Here is a 12,821-nt window from a genome sequence, read left to right on the forward strand (position 1 = left end):
ATGAAGCTCAAAGGAACTACACGGTCACCGAGAAGGAATTGCTTGCCATTGTTTTTGCCATGGAAAAGTTTCGCCCATACCTTATGGGGGCCAAAGTGATTATTCATACCGATCACACCGCCCTTAGGTATTTGATGACGAAGAAAGATTCTAAAGCAAGGTTAATGAGATGGGTGCTTCTCTTTCAAGAATTTGATTTGGAGATTGTTGATAGAAAGGGTAGTGAAAATCAAGTGGCGGACCACTTGTCTCGATTGGAGGAAGAAGGGAGGCCTTTGGACGGCCTTGAGATAAATGATGCTTATCCGGATGAACAACTCCTCTCGGTTTCAATGCTAGACATACCATGGTTTGCCGACATTGCCAATCATCTTGTTACCGGTGTGGTTCCGTATGAGCTCTCTTCTAACCAAAGGAAGAAGCTAAAGCGGGATTGCTTGGACTACTATTGGGATGAGCCGTATCTTTTCAAAATTTGCACCGATGGTGTAATTCACCGGTGTGTTTCCGAAGAAGAGCAATTGAATATTGTGGAAGCTTGTCACTCTTCGCCCTATGGTGGCCATCATGGCGGGGCGAGGACGACGTCTAAAGTGTTGAGCTGTGGTTTCTATTGGCCTTCGTTGTTCAAGGATGCCGGTGACTTTGTCAAAAGATGTGATGAATGCCAACGTGCCGGAGGGATTTCGAAGAGAGATGAGATGCCCCTTAACACGATTCTAGAGGTTGACATTTTTTATATTTGGGGGATAGACTTTATGGGACCATTCGTAAGTTCTTATGGCAACACTTACATCTTGGTAGCGGTTGATTATGTGTCGAAATGGGTTGAGGCCATAGCTTTGCCAAATAATGAAGCTCGAAGTGTGGTGGCGTTCTTGAAAAAGAGTATCTTCACGAGGTTTGGCACTCCACGTGCTATCATCAGTGACGGGGGTTCTCATTTTTGCAACCGGGCTTTTGACTCTTTGCTAGCCAAGTATGGGGTAAATCACAAGGTGACCACTCCTTATCATCCTCAAGCGAGTGGCCAAGTCGAAGTGTCCAACCGTGAGATCAAGAGTATTTTGTCCAAGACTGTCAATGCAAATAGGACCGACTGGTCGAAGAAATTGGATGATGCTCTTTGGGCTTATCGTACAGCTTTCAAAACTCCGATTGGTATGTCGCCGTATCGTTTGGTGTTTGGGAAGGCTCGTCATCTTTCGGTAGAATTGGAACATAAGGCTATGTGGGCTTTGAAAAAGTTGAACTTAGAATGGGATGTAGCTGCAAATCTCCGGGTTGAGCAATTGAATGAACTTGATGAGTTTAGGTTTCATGTTTACTCTAGCTCATCCTTGTATAAGGACAAAATGAAGTACCTTCATGACAAGTATGCCCGAGGGAAGGAATTCAAAGTTGGTGACATGGTTCTTCTTTTCAATTCCCGGTTGAGGTTATTTCCGGGCAAGCTGAAGTTTAAGTGGAACAACCCTTTTAAAGTGGTTGATGTAACTCCCTTTGGTGCCATTGATCTCAAAAATAAAAATGGTGAAGTTTTTCGAGTCAATGGGCATCGTGTCAAGCACTATTTGGGAAAGATTGATGACAACCACGTGGTGGCACGCATTCATTTGAAATGACTGTGATGGTCACATGCGTCGTGCCGCGACGTTAAATCAGGCGCTTCTTGGGAGGCAACCCATGTCTTTTCCTTTTCTTTGTTTTTCTGTTGTAGAATAAGATTTTTGAGCTGATAATTTGTGAAGTGTTGCAGGGAATAATGTTGCACCAGTGCAGGGCAAAAGTGCAAAAAATGGTCAGTCCTTGAAAATGGCCTACGCGGCCGCGCACAAAGCAGTGCGGTCCGCATGGGCTTGAGCAGCTGAAAGTTCATTCTCAGAAGATTCAACGTGGTCCGCGTCCCTTGTTGTGCCGTCCGCGTGTGGAAACTTAAAATGGCATGCTCTCTGATAAAATTCATACGCGACCGCGGTCCAAAGCAGTGCGGTCCGCGTGGGTAAAGCTGAAATCATCAAGTCTCTGATAACTTCCATGCGGCCGCGCACCAAAACAGTGCGGTCCGTGTGGGCTGAGCAGTCAAATGTGAAGGAATGAAAACCAGCGTGGACCGCGGCCATTTTCGCGCGGCCGCGCTGGTAGGTAAGTTGTGAGTTCCCAGGGTTTTTCTATAAATAGAAGCCTTGGGCCTCATTTGAACCTTTTCGCAAATTTTCATCTAGAGCTTTAATTTTCACTGTACATTCGCATCTCCTGCTCAGTTAGTTGATTTCTCATTACTCCCTGGTAACAACTCTTGTTTATTTCATTCCTAGCCTAATTTTTGTTTCTTTTAATCACTCCCTACTAGTATAACTTCTTATTTTAGTCCTTTTTCTTCTTAGTTAACTGTTAGTTTAGATTTTTATTGTTTTGGTTGAATCATGGGGCATAAATGCATGTTAATTAATTGAGTAGGGACACTTAGGACTCAAATTGTGAACAAAAATGGGACATAATGGAAGAATATCCCGGCTCAGTTATATTTCCCCTACGCGGCCGCGCAGCATTCTTCCGCGGTCCGCGTGGCCCCTTGTGTGCAAGGACGAACCTTCTAAGCGCGATCCGCGTGCCAATTCTATGTGGTCCGCGCTAAAGCCACGCGGCTGCGGTCCAAAACAGTGCGGACCGCGTCGGCTTATTCAGAGAAACATGTGTGGGTATCAGTATACTGCGCGGACCGCGTGCCTTTTGTTGCGGTCCGCGCCCTTCTGTCTGTGTAACTGTGTCTGCAACTGTGCATTTAACTGAAATGTTTATTTCATATTATGTGCTTCTACTAACAATGTTAGACACGTATTCCTTGCAGACAATGGTTCAAAAGCAAGTGGCTAAAAAACGAGCGGGCAAACAAATACCACCAGGGAGAGGTGGTTCCTCCCGTGGGGGAAAAGGAAAAAGAATTGTAAAGTTGAATCCTCAAACCCGGGAAGCTGATAGAGCTGCAGCTCACTCCACGGGGAATGAGTATGCACCTTCGAGGAGTGTCACTTCAGAGTCTGCCCCCACACACATGTCCACATCTTTTCAGCTACGGGATTCCCTATCTCCTGGTCGTGCTGATGTAGCCACTTCCAAAAGGCCGGTAAATGGCATCTCGGACTCGTCTGATGAGTCCGGAGCAGAAAAAGCAAATGAGAACACCTACTCCACCTCTCCCACAACTTCACTATCAGGGGAAAGTGAAGGATACGCCGAAGGAGGTGCACCACAGGTTGGAGGCATAGAGAGGACCAGGAGACCGGGGGCATGGGAAGATAGGTTTGTCAGTGAGGTCGCTTTCCACAAATTCAGGGAATGGTGGCCCAAGAGAAAGTTGATTCCGGAAAGGCGGTTCATAGATGCCGATCTTGTCCCACTCAACCCTCATGTGCAAGCACAATTCCGCACTAGAGAGGGTGGGGATTCTTCAAAGAGCGAGTTGAAATTGCAAATGAGCACATGGTGAAGGAGTTTTATTGCAATGTCCACCACATAGTTCGGGACTCCAAAGCAACAAAAGTGAGGGACAAGATCGTGATGTTTGATGGGAAGTCGCTGAATGACTTCTTGGGGTTTGAAGAAGAGGATGAGTCTCAGTATCTTGAGAAGCTGGCAATGAAAGAGGAGGTTCGTCCGTGGTTGGCCGAGCATTTAGCAGCTCCAGGTACAGTCCCTGTGTGGTTGAAGGCACATGAAAATTTTTTTCGGAACACCCTCAACTTTGAAGCAAAAGGGTGGTTGACCTTCGTGTGTAGTCGACTTGACCTGTCTCTACACACGATCACTCCGTTCCCCTTCTTCGGGCTGTCTTGGTAGCATCTATCATGGCGGGTTTCCCTCTGAATGTAGGTAATATAATGTCGAGAGTGATTTCTACTGTCGGTAATGAGACAAAAATAAACTACCCTTTTCCGAACACACTCTCCCTTTACTTCAGAGAGTTGAAAGTGAAGAAGAAAAGATATGATGTTACGGTACCTCCAGTGGCCCCCTACTCGTGGTATGATCAGTTGGGTCCGGACAACCCAAAGAGAGGCAAAAAGACTCAAGCTTCCACCCCCTCCGCACCTGGCCAGTCTGAAGAGCCAGTTGCTACTGAGCAGCCCCCTGAACCCACTACTGATGAGGCACTGCCCCCAGGCCCTTCCTCCATAGCTGATCCATCTATCGCAGCTGATCCGGTGATTCCTTCATTAAAGACTCACCAGTTCACTACCAACCAGCTCACTCACTCCCTTGCCAGTTTGAACAACTGGATGTCAGTTGCGACATCCAAGTTGTCTACTTTGACCACTGTTGTGCATGCACAGGGAACACCAGCTACTGTTGATATTCCCTCCTCCATTGAGGATGCATTGAAGAAGATCCTGGCCAACCAGGAAAAGATGATGGCGACGCAGGATGCCTTGACTAAGGCGATTGGGGCACATGGAAAGGCGTTGGAAAAGTTGGCTCGGGAGTACAAGAAGCTAAGGAAGTAGAAAGCTTCTAAGGAGTCAGTTGCACAGTTGAGAGTGGATGTGGACAAGCTGCTAGCGGATCAGATGCCACTCGACTTACTATTTGGAGATCCAGCTGGAGAGCCAGCAGCAATGCAGCCACAGGCAGAGGAGGATAGGCCAAGGAAGAAGAGAAAGCTCCCTAGCACAGAGGTAATAGTGATCGAGGTGGCTCCAACTCAGGTGGGCCCGTCTAGTAATGCAGATGTTGAGCCCTCTTCAGTTCCACCAGTTGATGAGCCGGATCAGGAGCAGACACCTGTCCCAGCAGCATAGCAGCAGCAGGCTGGGGACCAGTTTGATGAGGCTTGAGGGGCCGCTCTATATCCTTTGCTGATTTTTGTTGTTTTATCTGGTAGTTAGCATTGGGGACAATGCTAGCTTTTATTTGTGGGGGTGTGGCCCTACTATTTTGATTAACTGTTGGATTACTGTACATATTATCTTTACATTTAGCTTGTTGACATTAGTAATTGGTAGATGGTTTGTATATAACTGTTCATTCCAGATGCTCTTTAGATTCGATGTATATATTCATTCCCCCTGGTTGTATATTCTACTCCCCTTTTGTACATATTCATTCGGTTTTCATTTTGTTTTTCTATTTCTCGTTAAAATTCTTCGTCTTAGTTGCAAAGTTAGGCTCGGAGCCTTTTTGTCTTGTTTTGGCGTTTGCAATAAGCCCTTGGTTTTCTTAATGCCACGGTTTTTTCCAAGGGTAGAGGTTGTGCGAACCGGGTGGCTCTTCCCAATGATAGATGGCGTGACAACCTTCTTAAGGGTTTGAGTCCGTTTTTTATTTTTCTTTTTGATTTTCAAGTTTTTGTAGTTAAGGGTAACTCAGGCAAAGCTTCACTTGGGCCTAGCACATTTGCCTTTGATCCTATGGTCAAAGACATTATGTTGTGTGTAGGATGGTGAAAATTGTGGCCTTGAGACTCTTGTGTTGACCAAACAATCATCATGTGGTCATTTTGGGCCATTGTGCGCTTGAATCATATATAAGGTCGTTGTGGGCCCTCGACTCCCTCTTAGGCAATCCTTGAGTGTGTGTAGTGAGAATTCGAATCGTGAGCCCAAGTACCGAGCCGATGGTCTAGAACTTGCCCTGAATGTTTGTTGAGGCGAAATCATAGGTGGAACTTGCCTTGAGACGTGATTATAGGCTCTCCTTGATCCAAAATGCAAAATTTGAACAATTTCCATGACCTACCAATGAAATAATCCCTAGTTCAACCCTTTTGAGCCTTAAACCTTTTTCGTTCATGAACCAAGCTACAAGCCTATACCCGTTCTTAATGAAACCCTCTCTTGGCACCCAAATCTTCCCTTGAGTAAATGACAAATGTCTAAGTTTGGGGAGGGGGGAGACAAGAAAGGCATCAATATGGTAAAAAGACGCAAAAGCAAAAAGAAAAGGAAGGCAATGAAAAAAGAGAGAGAAAGACAAAAATAAATAAGAACCAAAAAGGGAATCCAAGGACAACAAAAAAGTGAAAAAGGTGTGGAAATGTGATAAAAAGGAGAAAGGGTTTGAATTGCAAAAGAAAGAGTGACAATGTGTCTCTCTAACCCCTTGAAGGAAGTGAATTACTCAATTGAGTCAAGAAAGTGTGCCAAAATAAATCAAAAGAAGTGTTTGAGGGAAGATTGAACCCATTTGAACAAAAACACGTCCTACCTTTACCCAAAGCCTTCACAATAACTCCTCAAAAGCCCTATATGATCTTGAGTTGAGGGAAGCCTACATTAGTGGATACTTACATAAGGGGCAAGCATATGATACTTGTGAGAGATGAGAGAGAAGTCCATTCACCTCGATTTGTGTGCAAATACTCTAAAAGGTGAGGTTCACTCAGGGAAAGTCGAGGATGTGTGAGTTTGGGTTCCACAATGACCAAAGAAATTGAGAAAGGTTCCTTGATGAAATGTGTCAACTCTTGATGCTCTTGTGTCGCACTTGATCCACAAGTTTTCAAAGTTTAAATGTGTTAATGATGCATTCGCATTGAGGGCAATTGTTAGTCCCAATTGATGCTTGTTGAGGTTACTTTAGGATAAACAGGAATTACTTGGGTGTTTTCCATTGAGGGGTAGGTCTCATTTTATTTGCTTGAGGACAAGCAAAGGTTTAAGTTTGGGGGAGTTGATAACTGTGATTTCTACATGTTTTATACCCATTCTTACCTAAGCTTTGTGCATTAACTGCCATAAATTAGTCCCAAAATGCTTACAAGTTGCGCTTGATTGCAGGTTTAAGCGACAAGATGACAAATACTAAAGATCGACTCAAAAAGGAGTGAAATCTGCCAAGTGTCAAAAGACAACAAAAGGGGGGAACAAAATGACCTGTGCGGTCCGCACTGTTTTGTCACGCGGTCGCACAGGAGAGTTCAGAGGCTGGGCATTTTCAAGCTCAACCTGCGCGGTCCGCACTGTTTTGCCACGCGGCCGCACAGGAAAGTTCAGAGGCCATGCCATTTTTAAGTCAAGCTGCGCAGTCCGCGCTCCTTTTCACGCGATCCGCGCCCCTTTCCGTGCGGTCCGCGCCCCATTTCATGCGGTCCGCGCCTAAGAGTGTCTGAGACTCAATCATTCAAGGCAAAAGCCCACGCGGCCGCACACCTAATCAGTGTGGTCTGCGTGGATGAAGTTCACACGGCCGCGCGTCACTTTTGTGCGGTCCGCATCCCCAGTGCCAGAAGCAAGATATGAAGACCCAAAACCCTCCGCGGCCGCACGTCATTTGTGCGCGGTCCGCACCAGACCCTCAGGGATATTTTTATCCGATTTTTCCTGTGTAGTATAAATAGAACATTTTACTTTTTAGGAGCAGTTTTTAGATCTGTTTTGAGAGCATAGAGAAGCTGAACTTGGGATTTCATGATTTTAGCCTATTTTGGGCAATCTCTTCTAGTATTAACGTGGATTTGAGTAGATTAACATTGTAGTTAATTGTTATGTCAATTTCATCTATTATTTCTTCAATTTCTGTTCCTATTATGGCTAGCTGAACCCATTAGCTAGGGTTGTGGCTCAACCCTAGTGTGGATAATTAATGAGTGTGATTGTTTAGTGCATGAATGATGTTGGGTATTTGTTATTTGAATTAATCTTATGTTTTCATTAAGATTTGGTGGTTGCAAACACTAAGTCTAGCTTAGTGAGTCTTGACTCTTCTTGAGAAAGAGAGTCTATGACCCCAAGATTAATTCTAACAAGGAATTGGGATGGACCCATGAGAATGGTAGTCCCAATTAACGGGTTAAACCTCGAGAGAGTAATTACCCAACTTGAACCATAAGTTGCTTGGGCAAATTGGCCTACCCAATTGGTCTCGAGAGAGTCAATTGGGCAAAATCACTCTCTCTACCGAGAGGTGTGAGAGTGAGTGCAAAAGTGCAATGGTTATAGCATAAGTCCCATAGTCATCATTCTTGCATTAGGAATCTCTACCCGTTAGTTGACCACCTAGGTACATGCCACGACCCTAGTGCCTTTCTCTATATTGCATACAACTTAGAATCATAATTTTAGCATAACTTAGCTTTACAATGGTAGTTGATAAATTGTAACTATTAATCAAAAGAAAACCAAAAATGTTAGAAGATCAATTAGGAGCTAAAACATAGTCCTAGACTATACAAACACGCAACTCCAAATTGAAGTTCCCTGTGGAAAATTGACCCCGATACCGCTATTGGGTAAAAGTATTAGTGCCCACTCTTCCTCAGGTCGAGTCCAACGCGATCAGTGGTCGTGGTCACGGTCGTGGCCGTGGACAAGGAAGAAATTTTCCTGGTGTTAATCACTCTCCACAGAAATCACCAAAAGTGGAAAGGGAAACATGAGAAGCCAAAGGCAAATGGTTCAGAAACTAAATGTTATCGTTGCGGTGGAAAAGGGCATTGGGCAAATATTTATCGTGTACCAAGACATTTGGTTGAGCTTTATCAAGCATCTCTAAAGAATAAAGGCCTGAATCCAATTTTGTCTCTGACAATGATTTTGACATCACCCACTTGCATGTGGCAGACTTCTTTGAGCATCCTGATGGGAAAATAGACCACTTGATCGGTGATGGATCTTTGGTTAAAGATGATTGAGTAGTTTGATTTTTATTTTTATATATTCGTAGTAGCTAATAAATATCATGTAATCATAGTTCTTTACATGAGTAGTACTCATTAATATCAATTAGTATTACTTTATGAATTAGTGTTAGTTCATTTGATTAAATATAATTCTAGTATTTGTTTTAAAGAATGTTTCAGTTTGCTTAATATTCAAGGATAATATATTCTTTTTTAGCCTAAACATATAAACATCATCATCATTGCCCCTTTATGTACCTTCCATCAAAAGGTTGTCGATTGAGGAAAGCAGATACGTAGTAGTACTAGGAGAAGTAGTATTCTTTATGTTTCTGTTTTTCTGTTTCATAAACAAAAGGTTGTTAGTTTATTTACTTGTTTTGATAACGGAGGAAAATCAATCGCGGAACAGAGAGCGGGAACCATCTTTTATATTGATACAAGCTACTGTATATAGAGACATTTAATCGCAATATGATTTAGTTATTTTTAATCATTCTAATATACACTCTGAAAATACTAATATTTATTTGTATATTTCTTTTGTATGACAAACAATGGGAAGCAAATATGGATATCTCACAAAACAAACTTGGATCAAAGTTCAATGGGAACAAGGTAGCCTGTAGGTTGAGAGTTGGATCGTGGAATATAGGGACGTTGACGAGTAAGTCTATAGAGCTGGCGAAGATTCTCCAGAAGAGGAAGTTCAATATAGCGTGTGTGCAAGAGACTAGGTGGGTAGGATCAAAGGCGAGGAATGTAGACGGGTATAAATTATGGTTCTCCAGAGTCGTGAAGGGCAAGAACGGAGTGGGCATTTTGGTGGACAGGGAGCTTAGAGAGTCGGTGGTAGAGTGAATGACAGATTGATGGCGATTAAGGTAGTAGTTGGAGGGAGCACTCTGAATGTCATTAGCGCTTACGCGCCGCAAACGGACTTGGACGAAGAGGTAAAAAGGCGCTTCTAGGAGGCGCTGGATGAGGTGGTGCGGGGTATTCTGCTGACGGAGAAGCTATTCATAGGAGAGAATTTCAATGGTCATATTGGGTCGTCGGCTAGTGGCTATGGTGAGGTGCACGGTGGCTTCGGCTTTGGTGATAGGAACGGGGGTGGTACCTCACTATTGGATTTCGCTAGAGCTTTTGAGTTGGTGATCGTGAACTCTATGTTTCCGAAGACGAAGGAACATTTGGTTACTTTCCGGAGTATGGTGGCTAAGACTCAAATTGACTATCTCCACCTCAAGAGGTGTGATAGGGGGTTGTGCGAGGATTGCAAGGTGATCCCGAGTGAGAACCTCGTAACTCAACATAGGCTCCTAGTGATGGACATCGGTATTTTGATGAAGAGGTTTATACGAGGTCCGTCGAGGATCAGGTGGGGAGCTTTGTCTAAGGATAATACGTAAGAGTTGGAGGGGCGGCTGACAAATATGGGTGCCTAGAAGAGTGGTGGAGACGCTAGCGCTATGTGGACGGCGACGGCGAACTGTATAAGGGAGGCAGCAAGAGAAGTGTTGGGAGTTTCAAAAGGCTATTATGGCGGGCACCAAGGCGACTGGTGGTGGAATGACATGGTCCAAGGTAAAGTGGAAGCCAAGAAAGCGGCATACATTAAGTTAGTAGAGAGCATTGACGAGGATCAAAGGAGAGCGAACAAAGAAAGATATAAGGAGGCTAGGAAGGAGGCAAAAGTAGCGGTCACAGAGGCTAAGACTGCTACTTTTTGTCGGCTTTATGAGGAACTAGGGGGAAAGGTGGGGATAAGAAGTTATTTCGATTAGACAAAGCGAGAGCGAAGAATGTTCGTGATCTGGATCAAGTGAGGTGTATCAAAGACGAGGACGGTCGAGTATTGATGGAAGAGGCCCAGATTAGGCAAAGATGGCAGTCGTACTTTCATAAGCTTCTGAATGAAGAGGGGGATGGAAACATCGTATTAGGGCAATTGGGGCACTCCAAGAGTCACCAAGACTTTAGGTATTGTAGGCGCATTAAGGTTGAGGAGGTCGTGGGTGCGATGGGTAAGATGAGTCAGGGCGAAGAAACCGGACCTGACGAGATTCCAGTAGAGTTTTGGAAATATGCGAGTAGGGCAGGCTTGGAGTGGCTGACTGAGCTATTTAATGTTATCTTCAAGACAAAGAGGATGCCTGATGAGTGGCGGTGGAGTACAATGGTTCCGGTATACAAGAACAAAGGGGATATCCAAAATTGTAACAACTATAGGGGTATCAAGTTACTAAGTCATACCATGAAAGTCTGGGAGAGAGTGGTGGAAATGAGGATAAGGAGGGCGGTGTCTATATCGGAAAACCAGTTCGGGTTCATACCGGGCCGTTCTACAACGGAAGCTATCCACCTTATCAGGAGGTTGGTGGAACTATACATGGATAGGAAGCATTTGCATATGGTGTTTATTGACCTAGAGAAAGCATATGACAAGCTCCCTGGGGACGTCCTTTGGAGGTGTCTGGAGGTGAAAGGTCTGTCGGTGGCTTACATTAGGGCGATAAAGGATATGTATGATGGAGCTATGACTCGGGTTAGGACTGTGGGAGGTGACTCAAAGCCTTTTCCGGTGGTTATGGGATTGCACCAAGGATCTACGCTCAACCCGTTCTTATTTGCTCTAGCGATGGACGTACTGACACACCATATCCAAGGTGCCATGGTGTATGTTGTTCGCTGATGATATAGTTCTGATTGATGAGAGGCGAGGCGGCGTTAATGGGAGACTGGAGGTATGGAGGCAGACTCTAGAGTATAAAGGTTTCAAGTTGAGTAGGACTAAGACAGAATATGCGGAATGTAAGTTCAGCAACGTGACGGGGGAAGCGGATGTGGAAGTTAGGCTTGACTCACAGGTCATCCTCAAGAGAGAAAGTTTTAAGTACTTAGGGTCTATTATCCAGGGAGATGGGGAAACATGGGGATGTTACACACCGTATAGGAGTGGGGTGGATGAAATGGAGGTTAGCGTCTGGAGTCCTGTGTGACAAGAATGTGCCACCGAAACTCAAAGGTAAGTTCTATAAAGCGGTGGTTAGACCGGCCATGTTGTGTGGATCTAAGTGTTGGCCAGTCAAGAATTCATATATCTAGAAGATGAAAGTAACAGAAATGAGGATGTTGAGATGGATGTGTGGGCACACTAGGCTGGATAAGATTTGGAACGAAGATATTCGGGAGAGGGTGGACGTGGCTCCCGTGGACGACAAGATGCGGGAAGTGCGACTTAGATGGTTCGGACATGTGTGGAGGAGAAGCCTAGATGCACCGGTTAGGAGGTGTGAATGGTTGACTTTGGCAGGTACAAGAAGAGGCAGAGGGCGGCCTAGGAAGTATTGGGGCGAGGTGATGAGGAAGGGCATGGCGCGACTTCAGATTTCTGAGGACATGGCTCTTGATAGGAACATGTGGAGGTCGATCATTAGGATGGTAGGCTAGGGGGTAGTCGAGAGTTCTTCCCTCTTTGTACCGGGTAGTCTGTTAGAGTTTCGCTAGGTTTGTTAGCGGTCTTTGTTGTATTCACATTGGTGTTTTGCATAGTTTTGTGTTATTGTCCTTTCACTTATTTGTTGTGGTTATTTTCTTTCTGGTATCTTTTATTGTTACATGTCTTTTCTCTTATTTCTTTTCTGATATTATTGCCTTTCTTGTTGAGCCGAGAGTCTCCTGGAAACAGCCTCTTTGCCCTTTTCGGGGTGGGGGTAAGGTCTGCGTACACTCTATTCTCCCCAGACCCCACTAGTGGGATTTTACTGGGTATGTTGTTGTTTTTGATTCATGTACAACACATACAATATTCAAAGAGAAGAAATATTTCTCTCATTTAAGTATGTGTAAGGCAAATGTTGCTACAATTTCTGGTAGTAGTAAATTAATTGAAGGCTCTAGAAGAGCTACTATAACTCTGCCTAAGGGAACAATACTTATCATAGAGAATGCAATGTTCTCCTCCAAGTCCAAGAGGAACTTGTTGAGTTTTAAAGGTATCCGCCGAAATGGATATCATATTGAGACAATAGATGAGAATAATCTTGAATATCTCATTATTAACAAAAATGGCTCTGGCCAGAAAAGGGCTATTGAGAAGTTCCCATCTTTGTTTTGTGGCTTGTATTGGACAAGAATTAGTGCAATTGAGGCACATTCTATTGTAAACCAAAAGGTTACTGATTCCAATACTTTTGTACTT

General features: G+C 44.3%; 1 protein-coding gene across 1 annotated transcript; it reads left to right on the forward strand.

Moving 5' to 3' along the window:
* The first annotated feature begins 10,089 nt into the window (after positions 1-10,089).
* Positions 10,090-10,404, forward strand: LOC138869343 (uncharacterized). Its single transcript, XM_070146956.1, has one exon. It carries the CDS (start codon positions 10,090-10,092, stop codon positions 10,402-10,404), a length of 315 nt encoding a protein of 104 aa, XP_070003057.1.
* Positions 10,405-12,821: the final 2,417 nt, after the last annotated feature.

The sequence above is a fragment of the Nicotiana sylvestris genome, chromosome 1, assembly GCF_000393655.2.
Source record: "Nicotiana sylvestris chromosome 1, ASM39365v2, whole genome shotgun sequence".
NCBI lineage: Eukaryota > Viridiplantae > Streptophyta > Magnoliopsida > Solanales > Solanaceae > Nicotiana > Nicotiana sylvestris.

Excerpts from the sequence above, each read along its gene's own strand:
- LOC138869343 (XM_070146956.1), top strand. The coding sequence starts at position 10,090 with ATGTGGACGGCGACGGCGAACTGTATAAGGGAGGCAGCAAGAGAAGTG.